The sequence below is a fragment of the Mobula hypostoma genome, chromosome 12 (genome assembly GCF_963921235.1).
Source record: "Mobula hypostoma chromosome 12, sMobHyp1.1, whole genome shotgun sequence".
NCBI lineage: Eukaryota > Metazoa > Chordata > Chondrichthyes > Myliobatiformes > Myliobatidae > Mobula > Mobula hypostoma.
Genome location: NC_086108.1, coordinates 6,470,601 through 6,494,433, shown reverse-complemented (window position 1 = coordinate 6,494,433; position 23,833 = coordinate 6,470,601). Strand labels below are relative to the sequence as shown.

At 44.0% G+C, this 23,833-nt stretch overlaps 1 protein-coding gene across 4 annotated transcripts in view; it reads right to left on the bottom strand.

Moving 5' to 3' along the window:
• LOC134354589 (calpain-9-like) overlaps positions 1-22,987 on the bottom strand; it is a 107,591-nt gene extending 84,604 nt beyond the window's left edge. For all 4 annotated transcript variants that reach the window (XR_010019855.1, XM_063063560.1, XM_063063558.1 and 1 more), the window contains exons 1-3: positions 22,708-22,987; positions 4,735-4,804; positions 55-173 (exon numbers count right to left, since the gene is read on the bottom strand). Coding sequence is in view for 3 of the 4 variants with exons in the window: in XM_063063560.1 (XP_062919630.1) it covers positions 55-173; positions 4,735-4,804; positions 22,708-22,944 (426 nt within the window). In the remaining variant the exon portion in view is untranslated. The remainder of the gene's footprint in view (positions 1-54; positions 174-4,734; positions 4,805-22,707) is intronic.
• Positions 22,988-23,833: the final 846 nt, after the last annotated feature.

Sequence of the window (23,833 nt, the reverse complement as noted above, 5' to 3'; positions counted from 1 at the left end):
CGAATGTACAAACCCCTTACAGATAGCAAAAGGACATGGACGACCAGGACATACCTTAAAGCGGAAACACCCTGAGTAACCGGTCCCGAATCCCTGGTTTGGTGGGATCACCTGTTTCATGACATCCTTGTTGAGACTGAGGCAAGTGATGACAGACAGGAGCCAGCAGTCGCCTGGCAACAAGATGGGTTTGCGTTAATGATCAGAAGATGTACAGAGCTTTGTACACACTGCTGTGACGGGTACAAAGTCACTGGAGAAACACTGAAGCTAGTGGATACAGACGTGCTTTATCCAACAAAAAGAGCAGCAGAAATGATATTGAGACACCATTTTATATCGCAACCCAATATTACATGACATTTTACATGTTAAACTTCAAAGTTAACAGCAAGACAATTCTAGAGTTACAACGTTATCTACAATGCTTCCTTTGAATCACATATAGTCTTCACACCCACACTCCAGACACCAAAAATGATTGTTAATCAGCATTGTCTGGTTTGCAATCAACTCCAGACGACAGCTCCAGGAAGATTATAGTTCAGGGCTGCACTTTAGATTTAATCTACAATCCATGTTCATGTCTGAAGATTGGTTGCTGGTGAAATTAATACTTGCTATATACCCTCATTCCAAAATATGTCGTAACACACTGCACAGAAACACAGCAGTGACCTAAATACCTCGCTCAGCTCAGTCTCTAGACATGTGATTCGGAACTACCTCGACCAAAAAGGCAGCAGCTTTAACAAAAATAGAAAATGCGCCACCTTAAGCTGAACTGAACAATCCCAGACTGTTTCGATGTGGTTTGATGTTTTATACTCTGTGTGTTTCACTCTTTTTTGTCGTTTGCACAATTTGTTCTTTTTTTTTGCACGTTGGGAATTTGATGTTTTTTTTGAATGGGTTCCATGGTTTTCTTTGTTTTGTGGCTGTCTGTGAGAAGACGAATCTCAGGGTTGTATACTGAATACATGCTTCGATAATGTTGTTGTTGAGTGGCTCACCCAGCTAGCTTGTTAGCTTGCAGATGTTTCATTACCCAGCTAGGCAACATCATCAGTGCAACTTCCAATGAAATGTTGATGATCTATATTGTTTGTCTTTTATGTGTCCTGTGGTGTGTGGGGGGGGGGGTGTGGGTATGCTTGCCATTTCTATTGGGTACAGATTATGTAATCTGCGATTGGTTCATTAAAATCGGATTAGGTCATAATTGATGTCCAGGCTGAGTCAGTCGACCGTTATTCAGGACTAACGTCATCCTCATTGATTGACGCGTGTAATCAGGTGTGAATCGGCTCTTGGCTCTGGACTGATGACTTGACACTGAAGTGGGATGTAAACGTGCTTGTTGATAAAATTCTGTGTACAGAACAAAGCCTCTAAGAATTCTTGGGCTTGTTGTTGACGGGCTTGGCCCAGGATAGTGACATTGGTCCAGTCGAATTCATGTGCTTCGCTGTCACAATATATAGATATAGGGAAAGTTGATCATGACAGTTTACAACCAGTTGGTGTTCATGTACCCTTGTTGATAGCTTCCTACCAGTCTGTCCAATATAAATATTGCGGCAGTTGGCGCATGGAATTTTGTATATGGTGTTTGTTCTTTACATTGTAGGTAGGGGGTCTTTTATTCTTGATAAACATTGGCGTAGTGTGGCTGCAGGTTTGTGTGCTACTGTGATGGCAAATGGTCGTAGAAATCTGTTGGTCATTTCTGATACGTTCTTGATGTAGGGTAGAGTGACCAGCTTGGCTGGACGTTGTGTGCTTCTTTGATAATAATGTAATTTGAATGTTTGAAACACTCAGCATGTCAAGCAGTATCTGTGGGAGCACAGTTATTTCAAATCAAAGATCCTTCATCAGAATACTCAGCTTCCCTTCACCAGACACTGTCTGGGGCGGCACGATAGCATTGCGATCAGCACGTTGGTGAACAGCACCCGATCATTGGTCGGGTTTGGATTCTCACTGTGACCAAGTGTTCTTCTCCTGGTTACATGAGAAAGTCAGCAGATGCTGGAGATCCAGAGCAAACCACACAAAATGCTGGAGGAACTCAGCAAGTCAGGCACCATGTGCGGAAAAGAATAAATAATCAACTTTGCGAGCTGAGACCCTCTTCAGGACGGAGAAGGAAAGGAGAAGTTGTCAGAATAAAAAGGTGGGGAGAAGGGAAGGAGCTGAGAGGTGAAGCCAGGTGGGTGGGAAAGGTCAAGGGCTGGAAAAGAAAGAATCTGATAGGAGAGGAGAGCAGACCATAGAAAGGGACCTAGGGTGAAGTAACAGGCAGATAAGAAGTGAAAGGTCAAAGTGAAGAAAGCGGAGGTGGCGGGGGGGGGGGAGAGGGGGAGAAGAGGGGAGAATTGGTTCACCAGAAGGAGAAATCAATATCCATGCAGAATATAAGGTGTTGCTTCTCTACCCTAAGGGTGGCCTCATCTTGGCACAAGAGGCGGCCGTGGATTGAAATGTCGGAACGGGAATGGGAATCAGAATTAAAATGTTCCTCCAGCATTCTGTGTGCGTTGCTTACGATCAGCAAGCCGTGGGCGTTCTACGTTGGCGCCAGAAGAACGACATCACTTGCGGGCTGCCCAGCACAATCCTCACAGATTTGCTCAGTTGCAAACGACACATTTCACTGGGTGTTCTGAATGAAGCTAATCTTTAATATGAGGAGTCAATTTTTAACTCAGATTTCCAACATCTTCATTTTTTTTTTCATATCAAGGCACCTGCTTTGGTGTCTGCCAAGGCCAATAAGCTGTATTTGTTCTCTGTACATTCCATAGAATTTAGAGGGTTAACGTCCAATTAGTCTGCATAGATTTTAGAAAAACTTTTGAGAAATTTCCACATGAATAACTACTCCATAAGGCTGTAGGAGCAAAGTGAGGCTGTTTGGCCCATCAAGTCTGCTCTGCCATTCCATCATGGCTGATCTATTTCCCCTCACAAACGCATTCTCCTGCCTTCTCCCTGTAAATTTTGAGTATTTAAGTATCTGTCAATCTCAAAGTACATTTATCATCAAACGTTACGCAACCTTGAGATTTGTCTCCTCACAGGCAGCCGTGAAACAAAGAAACCCAAAAGAACCCATTAAGAAAATACTAACACCTAATGCGCAGAGAGAAATAAAACAAATTGTGCAAACTATAAATGCAAGCTAATAGTGTTCTGAACTGAAGACCACAAAGAAAGTCCATCCGCAAACCCTTACTTCAGCGCAGAGCTGAGTAAACGTTGTGGAGCAGCGAGCTGAACCGGCCTGGCCCTCACCTCAGGCCCTGACACCCTGGCCTTTTCAATCTGTCCTGGCCTCTAAATCGTTGGCCAAGTAGTTGCTCTGATACGCTCTGGGGGCTAGACCCCGTCACCTCGATCCGGCCTGTACCCGCCCTCTCCGCTCCAAGCATAACCAATGACTTGGCCTCCACTGCCACCAATGGCAATGAATTACCTGCCATTCACAGTATTCAAGACTGGTTGAGTGGCAGGAAGCAGAGGGTAATCACTGGTGAGGAAGGCAAATGCAATGTTAGCATTCCTTTCATATAAAAGCAAAGACAACAGACGATAGACCATAGGTGCAGGAGTAGGCCATTCAGCCCTTCGAGCCAGCACCGCCATTCACTGTGATCATGGCTGATCATACACAATCAGTGCCCTTTTCCTGCTTTCTCCCCATACCCCTTGACTCCGCTATCTTTAAGAGCTCTATCTAACTCTTTCTTGAAAGAATCCAGAGAATTGGCCTCCACTGCCTTCTGAGGCAGAGCATTCCACAGAACCACAACCCTCTGTGTGAAAATTTTTTTCCTCAACTCTGTTCTAAATGGTCTACCCCTTATTCTTAAAGTGTGGCCTCTGGTTCTGGACTCCCCCAACATCGGGAACATGTTTCCTGCCTCTAGCGTGTCCAATCCCTTAATAATCTTATTAAGACGTAATGCTGAGGCTTTGTAAGGCAGAGCTGAGGCCTCACTTGGAGGATCATGAGTAGTTTTGGGCTCCTTATTTAAGAAATGATGCGTTGATATTGGAGAGGATTCAGAAGAGGTTCACGAAAATGATTCTGGGATTGAAAGACTTGTCATATGAGTGTTTGATGGTTCTGAGCCTTTACTCAAAGGAACTTAGAAGAATCGGGGGGGGGTGGGTCTCATTGAAAACTATTGATATTGAAAGGCCTAGATAGAGTGGATATGAAGAGGGTGCTTCTTTTGGAGGGACAGTCTAGGACCAGAGGGCACAGTCTCAAAATAGAAGGTTGTCCATTTAGAATGGAGATGAGGAGGAATTCCTTTAGCCAGAGGGTGGCGAATCAGTGGAATTCATTGCCACAAATGGCTATGGAGGCTAAACCATTGGATATATTTGAAGTAGAGGTTGGTAGGTCCCTGATTAGTCAGGGTGTCAAAGGTTACAAGGAGAAGGCAAGAGAATGGGATTGAGAGGGATAATAAATCAGCCATGATGGAATGATGGAGCAGACTAGATGGGCCGAATGGCCCAATTCTGCTGCTATGTTTTATGATCTTAAGCTCAGAGTCAAATTCACCTTCCATTTCAATGTCTCACCTCAACATCTTATATTTGCTATTTGGCGTAAACTTTGAATAACTTGCCTGGATGTTTATTTCCAAACTATGTGCATACCATCACAAGGAAATATTTCTAACGTTAACATTACCCCACATCAGCGGTTCTCACCCAAGGCTCCCTGGCAGATGTCAGCTCTGGTGGTCCCATCAACCACAAACTGAGGCCTGGCACAGATTTCCTGTGGAAGGGAAGATAGGCGCATTCTTTGAAAATGTTGAGACTTTTGACAATTGTGCTAGTGGATTCACTTTCAAGGAATTTACAACTCATTTTCTCAGATTTATTTATTATTTATTATTATTTTCTTTTTGTATTTGCACAGATTGTCTCTTCTGCACATTATCAGTCTTCATTTGTAATTTTTCACTGATTCTATTGTATTTCTTTGTTCTACTGTGAATGCCTTCAAGAAAATGAATCTCAGTGTAGAACATGGTGGCATGTACAGTACTGTGCAAAAGTCAGGCATACAGTATATATTATAGCTAGGGTGCCTAAGACTTTTGCACAGTACAGCATTTGTCAATGTGGAGCAGAGAGTGAGTTTGTAAATCTGTAGACACACCCAGCCCTGAGACGCCAGGCAAGGTCATTTGATTCCAAACAATTGGTTTATTGATCATTACAGAATGTCTCTCCGCGCTTCCCACTCGCTCCCCTCTCCCTTCTCCCTTTCCCAACCATGATTCCCCTCTCCCTGTGCCCTTCCGACTCTAAATCCACAATACAGACCCATATCAGAATCAGATTTATCGTCACTCACATATCATGAAATTTGTTTTTTTTTTGTGGCAGCTATATAGTGTAATCCATAAAATTGCTACGGTATTGTGCAAAAGTCTCAGGCACCCTAGCTGTATACGGTATATGTGCCATAGACTTCTGCACTGTACTGCATCGCCTTGCGCGTTCACATGCCGGTCTAAATGACTCAAACCCCGTCACCGTACCTGCTCCCACCACCATCACTCTGCGCAAGAACATTCACCTTAAACCTCTGCCCTCCAGTATTTGGCGTTTCCACCATGGGAATGAGGCTCAATCTATCCTATCTCTGCCACTCTGTGGGTGAGGAGGTTTCCCTTGAATTTTCTGCAGACTAAAGAAGATGAGCTGACTGACGTTCTGTCTGACATAGTCTTTGCCCCTCAAATCTCTGGGCTGAGGAAGAATGACATTGGTAGCTAACCTCCTTATTCAGGGCTCATTTCCACATTATGGGTCATTTTCCCAGCTTCTAAAGGGTTGTTAGAAAACACCACTGTCCTCTAAAGACTGAAAGCAGAATGGGAAACCATTAGTTGGATGTTCAACAGAGCAGGGTCAGAAACCAGAGGCGGGTCTGCACAGGGCAGAGTTTGGGGCTCTGGACGATGGTCGGGGTAAGAACGTATGATGAGGAGAAGGAATCAGCAGCAGGGCATGGCAACGAATGACAGAGTAGCAACATTTAGAAGCTGATTGACAGAGAAAGTAATTCGGTTGTCGGACTAATGACATAAGGAATGCATGTTGTAAGGGTCTCCATTGGTCAAGGGGCATGTGTGTCTTGAGAATGGTTATATCTACTGAGGGAGTTGTTCCTCTTTGTTTATCCTGTAATATATCCAGATGTTTATTATGGATTGTCCTATCTGAAATAATGTATCGATTATCATATAATTATTAAGATTTTGTAAGAACCCCAAGGCATTCTACAAGTATGTGAAGAGCAAGAGGATAAGACGTCAAAAAATAGGACCTATCAAGTGTGACAGTGGGCAAGTGTGTTTGGAACTGGAGGAAATAGCAGAGGTAGTTAATGAATACTTTACTTCAGTATTCACTATGGAAAAGGATCTTGGTGATTGTAGTGATGACTTGCAGCAGACTGAAAAGCTTGAGCATGTAGATATTAAGAAAGGGGATGTGCTGGAGTTTTTGGAAAGCATCAAGTTGGATAAGTCGCTGGGACCAGATGAGATGTACCCCAGGCTACTGTGGGAAGCGAGGGAGGAGATTGCTGAGCCTCTGGTGATGATCTTTGCATCATCAATGAGGACAGGAGAGGTTCCGGAGGATTGGAGGGTTGCGGATGTTGTTCCTTTATTCAAGAAAGGGAGTAGAGATAGCCTAGGAAATTATAGACCAGTGAGTCTTACCTCAGTGGTTGGTAAGTTGATGGAGAAGATCCTGAGAGACAGGATTTATGAACATTTGGAGAGGTATAATTTGATCAGGAATAGTCAGCATGGCTTTGCCAAGGGCAGGTCGTGCCTTACGAGCCTGATTGAATTTTTTGAGCATGTGACTAAACACATTGCTGAAAGAAGAGCAGTAGATGTAGTGTATATGGATTTCAGCAAGGCATTTGATAAGGTACCCCATGCAAGGCTTATTGAGAAAGTAAAGGGGCATGGGATCCAAGGGGACTTTGCTTTGTGGATCCAGAACTGGCTTGCCCACAGAAGGCAATCAGTGGTTGTAGACGGGTCATATTCTGCATTGGAGACCGGTGACCAGTGGTGTACCTCAGGGATCTGTTCTGGGACCCTTACTCTTCGTGATTTTTATAAATGATTTCGATGAGGAAGTGGAAGGCTGGGTTAGTAAGTTTGCTGATGACACAAAGGTTGGAGGTGTTGTGGATAGTGTGGAGAGCTGTCAGATGTTACAGCAGGACATTGATACAATGCAAAACTGGGCTGAGAAGTGGCAGATGGAGTTCAACCCAGATAAGTGTGAAGTGGTTCATTTTGGTAGGTCAAATATAATGGCAGAATGTAGTATTAATGGTAAGGCTTGGCAGTGTGGAGGATCAGAGGGATCTTGGGGTCTGAGTCCATAGGACGCTCAAAGTACCTGCGCAGGTTGACTCTGTGGTTAAGAAGGCGTATGGTGTATTGGTCTTCATCCATCGTGGAATTGAATTTAGGAGCCGAGAGGTAACGTTGCAGCTATATAGGACCCTGGTCAGACCCCACTTGGAGTACTGTGCTCAGTTCTGGTCGCTTCACTATAGGAAGGATGTGGAAGCCATAGGAACGGTACAGAGGAGATATACAAGGATGTTGCCTGGATTGGGGCGCATGCCTTATGAAAACAGGTTGAGTGAACTCGGCCTTTTCTCCTTGGAGCGACAGAGGGTGAGAGGTGACCTGATAGAGGTGTATAAGATGATGAGAGGCATTGATCGTGTGGATAGTCAGAGGCTTTTTCCCAGGGCTGAAATGGTTACCACAAGAGGACACGGGTTTAAGGTGCTAGGGAGCAGGCACAGAGCAGATGTTAGGGGTAAGTTTTTTACTCAGAGAGTGGTGAATGCGTGGAATGGGCTGCCAGCAAAGATGGTGGAGGCGGATACAATAGGGTCTTTTAAGAGACTTTAGATAGGTACATGGAGCTTAGAAAAATAGAGGGTTACAGGTAAGCCTTATAATTTCTAAGGTAGGGATATGTTTGGCACAACTTTGTGGGCCAAAGGGCCAGTATTGTGCTGTAGGTTTTCTGTGTTTCTAATATAACTTTATAAGCCTATCTGATCTCTCCTCAGTCCCAAGTGCTTCGGGGAAAACATTCCAAGTTGTCCAACCTCTCCGTATAACTCATACCCTCTAATCCCATCGGAATCCTCCCATTCCTTTTAGAAAAGGAAATGTGTGGTCTTTGCACAATCTGCCAGTGCATGTGTGGTCTTTGCACAATCTACCTGTTATTGCCGTAATTGCTCTTATTTATTTATTTTTAAATTTTATTTAGAAATACAGTGTGTTACAGGCCCTTCCGGCCCAAGGAGTGGTCTAGCCCAGCAACCCACCTATTTAATCCTAGCCTAATCATAGGTTGGGTGGCGGTGGTGGAATTAAGTCAAATCAAATCAAACTCAAGTTTAATTACCATTCAACCATACATAAATGCAGCCGAACAAAACAGTGTTCCTCTACTGCCAACGTTCAAACATTCTATACCAAAGGAGAAGTAGAGAGTTCCTTCCCTCCACGAGCCTGCGGGGCACCCTTGGCAACACCCCCCACCCTGATCAGGGTCACGTGAAGCCATGGGAGCGGGTGGTTGTACAAGCAGTTGGTGCATACCCACAAGTCCTAGTCATGTGATCACTGATGCCAGGCAGACAATCTCTGAAGAGTATTGGCAATGGCCAACTAATCATCTAAGCAGTGCGTCTTTGGACTGTGGGAAGAAACCGTAGCACCTGATTGCTGCCTGTGCCACACACCAGTGAGGGCAAGGACAGGATAATTTGGCAGGTGAACGTAGAGCTGAGGCACTGGCTCAAGGGGCAGGGGTTCGGATTTCCCGATCATTGGGATCTCTTCTGGGAAGGGAAGGTTTACAATTGAAAGCCAGAGGGGGCCAATATCCTTGTGGGCAGGTTTGCTAGAGCTGTTGGGAAGGGTTTAAACTAAATTGGCAGGGGGCTGGGAATCTGAGAGATAGAGTTGAGGATGGGGCAGTTGGCATACAACTAGTTGCAGTGTGTAGTGAGACTGAGAGGAGGGACAGGCAGATGATAGGGCAAAATTGCAGTCAGTGGGATAAGTTGCAGTGTAACACGAGGACAAAATCAAAAAGGGTGACAAATACAGGATTGAGGGCGTTATATCCGAATACACACAGTATACAGAATAAGGTAGATGATCTTGTGACACAGTTAGAAGCTGGCACGTATGACCTTGTGGTTATCTCTGAATTGTGGCTGAATGAAGATTATAGCTGGGAGCTTAACATCCAAGGATACACATTGTATTATTGCCAGGCAGGTAGGCAGAGAGATTGGATGGTGCATTCTAACTCCTCTTTCCTAATCACATGTCAAATGAAGTTACGTTGCCTTTTCATGATCTCATACATTATTTCTCTTTTTGTGTTTGCTCTGTTCATGACATCCTCATTAAATATTCGTTTCGTCCATTATATTCTTTGCATCCTCCTCAAAAACCACATCTCTGCTGCTACAATTCGTTTCTTCACATTACTAAATATTGTCCAACATTCTGAGCCATATAACATAACTGGATAAACATATCAGTTCAGTACTCTGAGGCGGGTTGTCATGCCTAGTTTAATATTGGTCAGTATACTCTTCATTCTCGTAAAGGTGTCTTTTGCCATCCTTATTCTTCTTTTGATGTCCATGTCGCACCTGCCATCTGATGTCACCCAGCTTCCTAAGCAGCAAAAGTTCTGTACTTGTTTTATGTCTTCCCCCTTTATTCTCAGCCTGCAGATAGGATTCTCCTTCTTTTTGGATATCACCATACATCCTGTCTTTTTGCAATTGATAGATAGACCTATTTTTGCACTTTCTTCAACAATTATATCAATTTAAGTTTTATAGTTCTTCCTCCGTACTTGCAATTAACACAGTGTCATCTGCATATCTGAAATTATTGATGTTTTCACTGCCAGCTTTAATTCCCAAGATGTCCCTTATTTTTTGTAATATTGTTTCACTATACACATTAAATAAATCGGGGAGAAAACACACCCTTGTCTAACGCTTCTCTTGATTTTCGTAAACTGACTCACTTCTCCATCTATTCTTACAGCGGCAGTTTGTTCCTGGTACAGATTTCTGATTAGGCAGAGGTCTTTCGAATCTAGATCTAGAGTTTCCTGTAATATTTCAAATAACTTAGACCATAAGACCATAAGACAAAGGAGCAGAAGCCAGCCATTCGGCCCATCGAGTCTGTTTCACCATTTTATCATGAGCTGATCCATTCTCCCATTTAGTCCCACTCCCCCGCCTTCTCACCATAACCTTTGATGCCCTGGCTACTCAGATACCTATCAATCTCTGCCTTAAATACACCCAATGACTTGGCCTCCACTGCCGCCTGTGGCAACAAATTCCATAGATTCACCACCCTCTGGCTAAAAAAATTTCTTTGCATCTCTGTTCTGAATGGGCGCCCTTCAATCCTTAATTCATGCCCTCTCGTACTAGACTCCCCCATCATGGGAAACAACTTTGCCACATCCAGTCTGTCCATGCCTTTCAACATTCAAAATGTTTCTATGAGGTCCCCCCTCATTCTTCTAAACTCCAAGGAATACAGTCCAAGAGCAGACAAATGTTCCTCATATGTTAACCCTCTCACTCCTGGAATCATTCTAGTGAACCTTCTCTGCACCCTTTCCAACGTCAGCACATCCACTCTTCAATAAGGAGCCCAAAACTGCCCACAGTACTCCAAGTGAGGTCTCACCAGCACCTTATAGAGCCTCAACGTCACATCCCTGCTCCTATACTCTATTCCTCTAGAAATGAATGCCAACATTGCATTCGCCTTCTTCACTACTGACTCAACCTGGAGGTTAACCTTAAGGGTATCCTGTACAAGGACTCCCAAGTCCCGTTGCATCTCAGAACTTTGAATTCTCTCCTCATTTAAATAATAGTCTGCCCATTTATTTCTTCTGCCAAAGTGCATAACCATACACTTTCCAACATTGTATTACATTTGCCACTTCTTTGCCCATTCTTCCAATCTATCCAAGTCTCTCTGCAGATTCTCTGTTTCCTCAGCACTACAGATCCCTCCACCTATCTTTGTATCAGCAGCAAACTTAGCCACAAAGCTATCTATTCCATAATCCAAATCGTTGATGTACAACGTTAAAAAGAAGCGGCCCCAAAATGGACCCCTGTGGAACACCACTGGTAACCGGCAGCCAACCAGAATAGGATCCCTTTATTCCCACTCTCTGTTTCCCGCCAATCAGCCAACGCTCTATCCATGTATGTAACTTCCCCGTATTTCCATGGGCTCTTATCTTGTTAAGTAGCCTCATGTGTGGCACCTTGTCAAAGGCCTTCTGAAAATCCAAATATACAACGTCCACTGCATCTCCCTTGCCTAGCCTACTTGTAATTTCCTCAAAAAATTGTAATAGGTTTGTCAGGCAGAATTTTCCTTTAAGGAAACCATGCTGAGTTCTGCCTATCTTGTCATATGCCTCCAGGTCCTCAGTAACCTCATCCTTGACAATCGACTCCAACAACTTCCCAAACACCAATGTCAAGCTAACAGGTCTATAATTTCCTTTTTGCTTCCTTGCCCCCTTCTTAAATAGCAGAATGACATTTGCAATTTTCCAGTCCTCCGGAACCATGCCAGAATCTAGCGACTTTTGAAAGATCATCGCTAATGCCGCCGCAATCTCCACAGCTACTTCCTTCAGAACACGAGGGTGCATTCCATCTGGTCTGGGAGATTTATCTACCCTTAGACTATTCAGCTTCCTGAGTACTTTCTCTGTCATAATTGTAACTGCGCACACTTCTCTTCCCTGACACCCTTGAGTGTCCGGTATACTGCTGATGTCTTCCTCAGTGAAGACTGATGCAAAATACTCGTTCAGTTCCTCCACTATCTCCTTATCTCCCATTACAATTTCTCCAGCATCATTTTCTATCGGTCCTATATCTACTCTTACCTGTCTTTTACTCTTTATATACTTGAAAAAGCTTTTAGCATCCTCTTTGATATTATTTGCTAGCTTCCTTTCATAGTTCATCTTTTCCCTCTTAATGACCTTCTTAGTTTCCTTTTGTAAGCTTTTAAAAACTTCCCAATCCTGTCTTCCCACTAATTTTTGCTTCCTTGTATGCCCTCTCCTTTGCTTTAACTTTGGCTTTGACTTCTCTTGTCAGTCACGGTTGCATCCTTTTTCCATTTGAAAATTTCTTCTTTTTTGGAATATACTTGTCTTGCACCTTCCTCATTTCTCGCATAAACTCCAGCCACTGCTGCTCTGCCATCTTTCCCGCCAGTGTCCCTTTCCAGTCAACTTTGGCCAGTTCCTCTCTCATGCCACTGTAATTTCCTTTACTCCACTGAAATACCGACACATCAGATTTCGGCTTCTCTTTTTCAAATTTCACAGTGAACTCAAACATGTTATGATCACTGCCTCCTAAGGGTTCTTTCACCTCAATCTCTCTAATCACCTCTGGTTCATTACACAATACCCAATCCAGTACAGCCGATCCCCTAGTGGGCTCAACAACAAGCTGTTCTAAAAAGCCATCTCGCAGACATTCTACAAATTCTCTCTCTTGAGATCCAGTGCCGACCTGATTTTCCCAATCCACTCGCATGTTAAAATCCCCCACAATTATTATAACACTGTCCTTCTGACAAGCCTTTTCTATTTCCTGTTGTAATTTGTAGTCTACATCCCTGCAGCTGTTTGGAGGCCTGTATATAACTGCCATCAGGGTCCTTTTACCCCTGCGATTTCTTAGCTCAACCCATAAAGATTCCGCACCTTCTGATCCTATGTCACCTCTTTCTAAAGATTTAATATCATTTCTTACCAATAAAGCCACGCCACCCCCTCTGCCTACCTGCCTATCCTTCCGATACACCGTGTATCCTTGGATGTTCCTTGGATTTCAGCTCCCAGAGACATGCATCCTTTAGCCATGTCTCAGTGATGGCCACAATATCATACCTGCCTATCTGTAGCTGTATGACAAGATCATCGACCTTATTCCTTATGCTGCGTGCATGTAAGTATAACACCTTAACTTATTGTGCTTCACTTTATCAAATGCTTTTGTGTAGTCGATAAAACAAACACATCTTTTTGCACTTGAATAGCTTGTTCTGATAGTATCCTTAACATCAATATTGCATTTCTTGCACCTTTGTCTTTCACAAAACCACATCGTTCTTTGCCTATTTCAGCTTGTATCTTACTTTTAGCTCTTGTCATCAAAATTCTTAGAAGTATCTTGGTGATATGACTCATGAAACTTATGGTCCTATGTAATTCACATTCTATTGCTCCAGCTTTCTTAGGAAGAGTGATAATACTGATTTTTTCATCTCTTCTGGCATTATTCCAGTCTCATAAACGTCATTGATTCAATCAGTAAGTTTTTCAATTCCACAATCTTCAAGGGCAATAATTTGTTCTATTACTAATTCATCAGGACCTGCTGCCTTTCATCTTATTTACTGCACTACAAACTTCAGATTTTAAAATACTTGAACCTTCAATGTTTTTCTTAGATAAGAAGCCCAAAACTGTTCACAATAATCAAGGTGCGGCTTATAAAGCCTCAGCATCCCATCTTTACTCTTGTATTCTAGACCCCTTGAAATGAATGCTAACATTGTATTTGCCTTCCTCACCACCAACTCAACCTGCAAGTTAATCTTTAGGGTGTTCTGCACAAGGACTCCCAAGTCCCTATGCATCTCAGATTTTTGGATTTTCTCCCCATTTAGAAAACAGTCTGCATGTTTATTTCTACTACCAAAGTGCATGACCGTGCATTTTCCAACATTGTATTTTATTTGCCACTTTCTTGCCCATTCTCCTGTCCAGGTCCTTCTGCAGCCTTCCTGTTTCCTCAACACTACCTGCCCCTTCACCAATCTTCCTATCATCTGCAAACTTGGCAACAAAGCCATCTATTCCATCATCTAAATTATTGACATACAGCATAAAAAGAAGCGGTCCCAACACCAACCAAACACCGAGGTGGGGGCGTGGCACTACTGATCAGAGATAGTGTCACGGCTACAGAAAAGGAGGAAGTCATGGAGGAGTTGCCTGCTGAGTCTCTGTGGGTGGAAGTTAGAAACAGGAAGGGGTCAATAACTCCACAGGGTGTTTTTTTAACAGACCACCCAATAGTAACAGGGACATCGGGCAGCAGATAGGGAGACAGATTCTGGAAAGGTGTAATAATAACAGGGTTGTCGTGGTGGGAGATTTTAATTTCCCAAATATTGATTTGCATCTCCCTAAAGCAAGGGGTTTGTTAAGTGTGTTCGGGAAGATTCCTAACACAATATGCAGATAAGCCTATAAGAGGAGAGGCTGTACTTGGTCTGGTATTGGGAAATGAACCTGGTCAGGTGTCAGGTCTCTCTTTTGGAGTTAGTGATCACAATTCTTTCTCCTTTACCATAGCATTGGAGAGGGATAGGAACAGACAAGTTAGGGAAGTGTTTAATTGAAGTAAGGGAAAATATGAAGTTATCAGGCAGAAACATGGAAGCATAAATTCGGACAGATGTTCTCAGGGTAACATACAGCAGAAATGTGGCAAATGTTCAGGGGATATTTGCATGGAGTTCTGCATAGATACTTTCCAATGAGACAGGGAAAGAATGGTAGGGTACAGGAACCGTGGTGTACAAAGGCTGTTGAAAATCTAGTCAAGAAGAAAAGAAAAGAAAAGCTTACGAAAAGTTCAAAAAAACTAGATAATGATAGAGATCTAGAAGATCATAAAGCTAGCAGAAGAAGCTTAAGAATGAAATTAAAAGAGTCAGAAGGAGCCATGAGAAGGACTTGGCAAGCAGGATTAAGGAAACCACCAAGGCATTCTACAAGTACGTGAAGAGCAAGAGGATAAGACGTGAGAGAATAGGACCAATCAAGTGTGACAGTGGGAAAGTGTGTATGGAACTGGAGGAGATAGCAGAGGTACTTAATGAATACTTTGCTTCGGTATTCACTATGGAAAAGGATCTTGGCGATTGCAAGGATGACTTACAGACAATTGAAAAGCTTGAGCATATAGATATTAAGAAAGAGGATGTGCTGGAGCTTTTGGAAAGCACCAAATTGAATAAGTCACTGGAACTGGAGAAGATGTATCCCAGGCTACTGTGGGAGGCGAGGGAGGAGATTGCTGAGCCTCTGGCGATGATCTTTGCATCATCAATGAGGACAGGAGAGGTTCCGCAGGATTGGAGGGCTTCAGGTGTTGTTCCCCTATTCAAGAAAGGGAGTAGAGATAGCCCAGGAAATTATAGACCAGTGAGTCTTACCTCAGTGGTTGGTAAGTTGATGGAGAAGATCCTGAGAGACAGGATTTATGAACATTTGGAGAGGTATAATTTGATCAGGAATAGTCAGCATGGCTTTGCCAAGGGCAGGTCGTGCCTTACGAGCCTGATTGAATTTTTTGAGCATGTGACTAAACACATTGCTGAAAGAAGAGCAGTAGATGTAGTGTATATGGATTTCAGCAAGGCATTTGATAAGGTACCCCATGCAAGGCTTATTGAGAAAGTAAGGAGGCATGGGATCCAAGGAGACATTGCTTTGAGGATCCAGAACTGGCTTGCCCACAGAAGGCAAAGTGTGGTTGTAGAGGGGTCATATTCTGCATGGAGGTCGGTGACCAGTGGTGTGCCTCAGTGATCTTCTCTAGGACCCCTACTCTTTGTGATTTCTATAAATGACCTGAATGAGGAAGTGGAGGGATAGGTTAGTACATTTGCTGATGACACAGAGGTTGGAGGTGTGGATTGTGTGGAGGGCTGTCAGAGATTACAGCGGGACATTGATAGGATGCAAAACTGAGCTGAGAAATGGCAGATGGAGTTCAACACAGATAATTGTGAGGTGGTTCACTTTGGTAGGTCAAATATGATGGCAGAACATAGTATTAATGGTAAGACTCTTGGCAGTGTGGAGGATCAGAGGGATCGTGGGGTCCGAGTCCATTGGCCACTCAAAGCTGCTGCACTGGTTGAATCTGTGGTTAAGAAGGCATACGGTGCATTGGCCTTCATCAATGGGATTGAGTTTAAGCACCAAGAGGTAATGTTACAGCTGTATAGGACCCTGGTCAGGCCCCACTGGGAATACTGTGTTCAGTTCTGGTCACCTCACTACAGGAAGGATGTGGAAACTATAGAAAGGGTGCAGAGGAGATTTACAAGGATATTGCCTGGATTGGGGAGCATGCCTTATGAGAATAGGTTGAGTGAACTCGGCCTTTTCTCCTCGGAGTGGCGGAGGATGAGAGGTGACCTGACCGAGGTGTATAAGATGATGAGAGGCACTGATTGTGTGGATAGTCAGAGGCTTTTTCCCAGGGCTGAAGTGAATAGCGTGAGAGGGCACAATTTTAAGCTGCTTGGAAGCAGGTACAGAGGAGATATTAGGGGTAAGTTTTTTTTAAAAACGCAGAGAGTGGTGAATGCGTGGAATGGACTGCCAGCGATGGTGGTGGAGGCGGATACAATAGGGTCTTTTAAGAGGCTCCTGGATAGGTACATGGAGCTTAGAAAAATAGAGGGCTATGGGTATCCTTAGGTAATTTTTAAGTAAGTAAATGTTCGGCACTGCATTGTGGGCTGAAGGGCCTGTATTATGCTGTAGGTTTTCTGTTTCTATGTTTCACTGCAGAACACCACTAGTCACTGGTAGCCAACCAGAAAAGGATCCCTTTTTTCCCACTCACTGCCTCCTACGAATCAGCCAATGCTCTAACCATGCCAGTAACTTTCCTGTAATACCATGGGTCTTAAGCAGCCTCCTTGTCAAAAGCCTTCTGAAAATCCAAATATATAACATCCACTGCATACCCTTTATCTATTCTACTTGTAATCTCCTCAAAGAATTCCAACAAGGGGCAGAAGAAAGGAATTGATAGACCAGTCAGCTCATGACAGTGGCTGGGAAGATGTTGGAGTTCATTGTGAAGGATGAGGTCTCAGGATACTTGGAAGCACATGATAAAATAGCCAAAGTCAGCATGGTTTCCTTAACTGAAAACCTTGCCTGAAAAATCTGTTGGAATCCTTTAAGAAAATAACAAGCAGGATAGACAAAGGAGAATTAGTTGATGTTGTGTACTTGGACTTTCAGAAGGCCTCTGACAAGGTGCCACACATGAGGCTGCTGAATGAGCTAAGAGCCCAGTGCATCACAAGAAAGATTCTAGCACGGATAGGGCAGTAGCTGTTTTCAGGGAGCAAAGAGGGGGAATAAAGGAAGCCTTCTCTGATTGGTGCTGGTGACTAGTGGTGTTCCACTGGGGATATGGACTGCTTCTTTTTACTTTATATATCAATGATTTTGATGATGGAATTGATGGATTTGTGACCAAGTTTTCAGATGATATGAAGATAGGTGGAGGGGCAGGTAGTGTTGAGGAAGTGGGGAGACTGCAGGGAAGTGGCAGCTGGATAACAGTGACGGGAAATGTATGCCAATGCACTTTGGTGGGAGGAAGCAAAGCACAGACTATTTTCTAAATGGGCAGAAAACTCAAAATCGGAGGTGCAAAGGGACTTGGAAGCCCTTGTGTAGGATTCCCTAAAGGTTAACTTGGAGGTTGAGTTGATGGTGAGAAAGGTGAATGCATTCATTTCGGGAGGACTAGAATACAAAAGCAAGGACTTAATGATGAGTCCTCACTTGGAGTACTGTGAGCAGTTTTAGGCTCCTTATCTGAGAAAGGATGGTGCTGACATTGGAGAGGGTCCAGAGGATGTTCATGAGAATGATTTTGGGAAAGGAGGCAGGAGAATGGGATTGAGAGGGATAATAAATCAGCCATGCTGGAATGGCGGATCAGACTCAATTTGCCAAATGGCCCATTTCTGCTCCTATCTCTCATGGTCTGATGGTTAATATCTCACACAGGCACAACAAGTGAAACAGAGTGAAGTCAGGGAACACTGACTTGGCAGCAGCTTGGAGTGGTCTTCACTCAGCAGACAGTAATTAATGCTGGAACATTTGGTAATTCTGAATCTGATGAACAAGTGTATCAGAGGACATGAAACACATCACAGAACAGCTAAGGTTCCAGAGGTTCAACAGCTTCCTTTCTCTTCCCAAACTGCTAAAAGCTGGCAGTTATACCTTGGTTCATTAGGTTGTCATGGCCAGGGATGGTCACTGGGATAAGTTCCCCATTGATGGTCACTGCGACAAGCTCCTACTACCTATTAAATGTCCCCAATGGCATGTCTCAAATAGCCTCTGACAACCGAGTCCAGCTCCTGGCCTTCACATGTGGTTCAGCTACTAGACCCAGTGGAACCATTTTTACTGACAGAAGAAGGGGCAAAGGTGGGTTACTGGCACCCTAAAACCAGTTGCTTCGGGTAGATGGGGCTTGTCGGCCATGGTTGGCAGCTCATCTAGGAGAAGGAAAACTGTGATCTCAAACTTCTGCTGTCAGACCCAACATCTTGCCTTTTCCCCACATCCCTTCGTGCCTGACCAATCAAGAATCTATCAGTCTCTGCCTTAAATATAAATACCAAGTCTGTATGTATGCTCGTGACAAAGATTCCACGGATTCACCGTTCTCTGGTTAAAGAAATTCCTCCTCATCTCCGTCCTAAAAGGACACTCCTCTATTCTGAGGCAGTGCCTTCAGGCCCTAAACTCTCCCCACCAGAGGAAACATCCTCTCCACATCCACTTCATCAAAGCCTTTCACCATTCAATAGGTTTCAATGAGGTCATCCCTCATTCTTCTGAATTCCAATGAATACAGGTCCAGTGCTATCTGACATTCCTCGTATGACAAGCCATTCAAACCTGGAATCATTTTTGTGAACCTCCTTTGAACCCTCTCCAGTTTCAGCACATCCCTTCTAAGATAAGGGGCCCAAAACTGCTTTCAATAGTCCAAGTGAGGCTTCACCAGTGCTTTATAGAGTCTGAACATTACATCTTTGCTTTTATATTCTCGTCCTCTTGAAATTAATACTAACATCGCATTTGCCTTCCTCACAACAGACTCAACCTGCAAATTAACGTTAGGGAATCCTCCACAAGCACTCTCAAGTCCCTTTGTGCCTCGGATTTTGTATTTTCTCTCCATGTAGAAAATAGTCAACCTGTTCATTTCTTCTACCAAAGTGCATGGCCATACACTTCCCGACGCTGCTTTCCATCTGACATTTCTTTGCCATTCTCCTAATCTTTCCAAGTCCTTCTGTAGCATCTCTTCTTCCTCAAAACTACCTGCCTCTCCACCTATCTTTGTATCATCCACAAACTTTGTAACAAAGCCAGTAATTCCATTATCCAAATCATTAATATATAATGTAAAAAGGATCAGTCCCAACACGGACCTCTGTGGAACATCATTAGTCACTGGTATCCAACCAGAAAAGGCTCCCTTTATTCCCACTCTACCTCCTGCCAGTCAGTCACTGCTTTATCCATGCTAGAATCTTCCCTGTAAGATCATGGCCTCGTAGATTGTTAAGCAGTTTCATGTGTGGCACCTTGTCAAAGGCCTTCAGAAAATCCAGACACACAACATCAACTGATTCTTCTGTCAGTTCAAAGAATTCCAACAGATTTGTCAGACAAAATTTTCCCTTGAGGAAACCATGCTGACTAAGGCCTATTTTAGCATGCGCCTCCAAGTACCCCGAAACCACATCCTTAACAATCAACTCCAACACCTTCCCAACCACTGAGGTCAAACTAACTGGCCGATAATTTCTCTGTCTTCTTGAAGAGTGGAGGAACATTTGCAGTTTCCCAGTCTTCCAGAATCTAGTGATTCTTGAAGGATCATCACTAATTCCTCCACAATCTCTTCAGCCACCTTTTTCAGAACATTGGGGTGTACACCATCTGGTCCAGGTGACTCATCTACCTTCAGACCTTTCTGTTTGCCAAGAACCTTCTCTCTAGTTATGGTAACTTCACAAACATCAAGCCCTCCGACACTTGGAACTTCCACCATACTCCTAGTGTCTTCCAACAGTGAAGACTGATGCAAAATACATATTCAGTTTGTCTGCCGTTTCCTTGTCCCCCATTAGCATCTCTCTACCATCAGTTTCTAGTGGTCCAATATCCACTCTCGCCTCCTCATTATACTTTATGTATCTGAAGAAACTTTTGGAATCTTCTTTAATATTATTGGTTAGCTTATTTTCATATTCCATCTTTACCTTCTTAATGACTTTTTTTTAGTTGCCTTCTGTTGGCATTTGAAAACTTCCCAATCCTCTAAACTCCCACTAATTTTTGCTTATTTAATGCCCTCTCTTTGGCTTTTACGTTGGCTTTGACTTCTCTTGTTAACTATAGTTGTGTGATCCTTCCTTTAGAATACTTCTTCCTCTTTGGGATGTATACATCCTGTGCCTTCCCAATTGTTTCCAGAAATTCCAGCCATTGCTGCTCTGCTGTCATCCCTGCCAGTGTTCTTTTCCAATGAATTCTGGCCAACACCTCTCTCATGCCTCTATAATTCTCTTGACTCCACTGTAATAGTAGCATATCTGACTTTAGCTGCTCCTTCTCAAAATTCAGGGTAAATTTAATCATAATATGATTGCTCCCCCCCCCCCCAAGGGTTCTTTTACCTTAAGCTCTCTTATCAATTCCAGATTCTTGCATAACACCTGATCCAGAATAGCAGATCCCCTGGTGGACTGGACCACAAGCTGCTCTAAAAAGCCGTCTTGTAGGCATTCTAGAAATTCCCCCTCCTGGAATCCAGCGCCAGCCTGATTCTCCCAATCTACCTGCATATTGAAATCCCCCATGACTATTGTATCATTGCCCTTTTGGCGTGCATTTTCTATCTGCTATTGTAATTTGTAGACCACATCCTCACAACTATTTGGGGATCTGTATACAAGTCCCATCAGGGTCTTTTTACTCTTGCAGTTCCTTAGTTCCGTCCACAATTATTCAACACCTTCCGACCATATGTCACCTCTTTCTAATGATTTGATTTCATTTTTTAACCAACAGAGCAACACCACCCCTTCTGCCTTCCTGTCTGTCCTTTCAATACAATTCTTCGACATTAAGCTCCCGACTATAATCTTTCAGCCATGATTCAGTGATGCCTACAATATCATACATGCCGATCTGTAACTATGCTACAAGTTCATCTACCTTATTCCGTATACGGCGTGCATTCAAATATAACATCTGCAGTCCTGATTTTGTCCACCTTTTACACTGCAACTCATCCTGTTGACTGCAATTTTGCCCTGTTATCAGCCTCTCCTTGCTAGGAGTCGCACTACACATTGGCTCTGTTTGTAACCCAACTACCTCATCTCAGCACTATCATTCCTGTTCCCTTTCCCCAGCCGAATTAGTTTAAACGCACCCAGACAACCCAGGCCAACCTGCCTGCAAGGATATTGGACCCCCTCAGGTTCAGGTGTTACCCGTTCCTTTTGTACAGGTCATACCTTCCCCAGAAGAGATCCTAATGACCCATAAATCTGAACCCCTGCTCCCTTGCACCAGTCCCTCAGCCGCGCATTCACCTGCCAAATCACCCTCACTGGCACGTGGCACAGGCAGCAATCCTGAGATTGCTACCCTGCAGGTCCTGTCTCTCAGCTTTCTACCTAGCTCCCTAAAATCTTCCTTCAGGACCTCCTCACCTTGTCTAGCTTTGGGTTTATCAGATGCTGGAGAGGGGGCGCCTGCTGCTTGGGCTTGGGCCACTGCTTGCTTTCCATATCGTACTGCCCAGGCCTGTGTGTCCAGACAGCTAGATGCAACATTCATGGTCGACCCAGACCAACGGAGGCTTCACCTTGTTCCTTTCAATTAAATATGTACTAAAAGCAAGTGCAAGATTATTTTTAATTTTAAAACATTATTTGGAAATACAGCTTGTAACAGGTCCCTTCGGGCCTTTGAGCTGTGCCAACCGGCAGCCCCCAACTTAATCCTAGCCTAGTTATATTATAATTAACCTACTAACCCGTACATCTTTGGACTGTCGGAGGAAACCCGGAGCATTCGGAGGAAACTCACAGGGAGAACGTACAAATGGTAGCCAGGTCACCTGCACTGTAAAGCAAACAACAGGAATTCTGCAGATGCTGGAAATTCAAGCAACACACATCAAAGTTGCTGGTGAACGCAGCAGGCCAGGCAGCATCTCTAGGAAGAGGTGCAGTCGACGTCCTGACGAAGGGTCTCGGCCTGAAACGTCGACTGCACCTCTTCCTAGAGATGCTGCCTGGCCTGCTGCATTCACCAGCAACTTTGATGTGTGTTGCTTGTACTGTAAAGCGTCTTGCTAACCACTACACCACCGTACCACTCTAATTTATACACTTATCAGATCTCCCCTCAGTTCCCAATGCAACAAAGAAAACATTAGAGCAGTCTGAAATGCCCCGAATGTATCTACCTGTACAGTGCGTTCAAAGTGCCCACCCTCACTGTGTTAAAAAAAACTTATCTCTGACATCTCCCCCATACTTTCCTCCCAATCACATTAAAATTATGCCCCCGAAGATATCCCCCCTTCCGTTCATGGACAAGCCCCCACCAGCCTGTCCCAGTCTTTACCTGAGGTCGCTTCCAGCTGGATACAGCGACGTTGAAGCGAGAAGCTCCTCCCGGGCCGTGCAGGGACGAGTTGTCGGCGGGGAAGTGCGGGTCCTCGAACAGCCCGGCGCCGGGACGAGGCTGGGGAAGTTTAGGGACTGCGGGGTTGTGGTGAAAATTGGCGTTCCTCAACAGCACCGAGCTGTTGTCGTAGAAGCCCGGTCTCCGATCGCCACCACTCCAGGGCAACGGGTACATGGTGTAAAAAAAACCCGCTGCCTTCTTTATACAGGAACAGGGAAGTGAGCGGCTCCAGCAACAGAGGTCCAACGTCATGGAGCGGGTGGGGCAACCTGTCCAAGGCACCCAGTCCCAAACCAGAACGAGCAAACACTGCCGGCTTGAAGCCTCGCCGATATTTACAACCCGCCAGAAATTTAGATCGGGAGAATGCAAAGATGCTGGTCAATCGGCCCATCGCCCCTGTGTTACCCCTTTATAGAAAATATCTTGTTGCTCCCAGTCTCTGCTCATGTTATTATTTCTTTTACAACTGTGTACCCATTTTTTAAAAAAAAAGTTACAACAGAAATTGTTTAAAAAGTCAACAAATTCCAATAATTCTCCAAGTGGACGGTTGGGGCGCAGGGCCGGATTAACCAAGTAGCATATGCTACGGGCCCCGCCCGCACTAGGTGCTTGGAAACTGCAGTCTGGTGAAATCGGTATTCTCACGACTGTTAGAGTGAGTTTTGGGTAGACGATTCATTTACACTTAAATAAATGATTTCGGCCATCAGTCGTCTGTTCTTCGACAAAATACTGTGGATTGAGTTCATAACAATGCATTTCCTAAAAGCTGTGAACCCAGTTTCATTTGTAACAATGCATCTCTGGCACCTCCGAGACAAGAATGCTAAATTTACAGGTAGTTATGAAGACACCATATCTATGCTTTTTGAATATGAATTGTCCTCTATGTTAGCACGTAACATACCAAATAATGTATTATGGATCCCTAAAGGCCATGAACTCCAGTTTAGGCATACTGGCGCCAGTAGAATGAATCTAATCAAAAGATGTGAAAACTTCAAAGAGCTATCTCTACTTGTAACTATGAACTGTCCTTTGTGTTCAGCAAATAAAT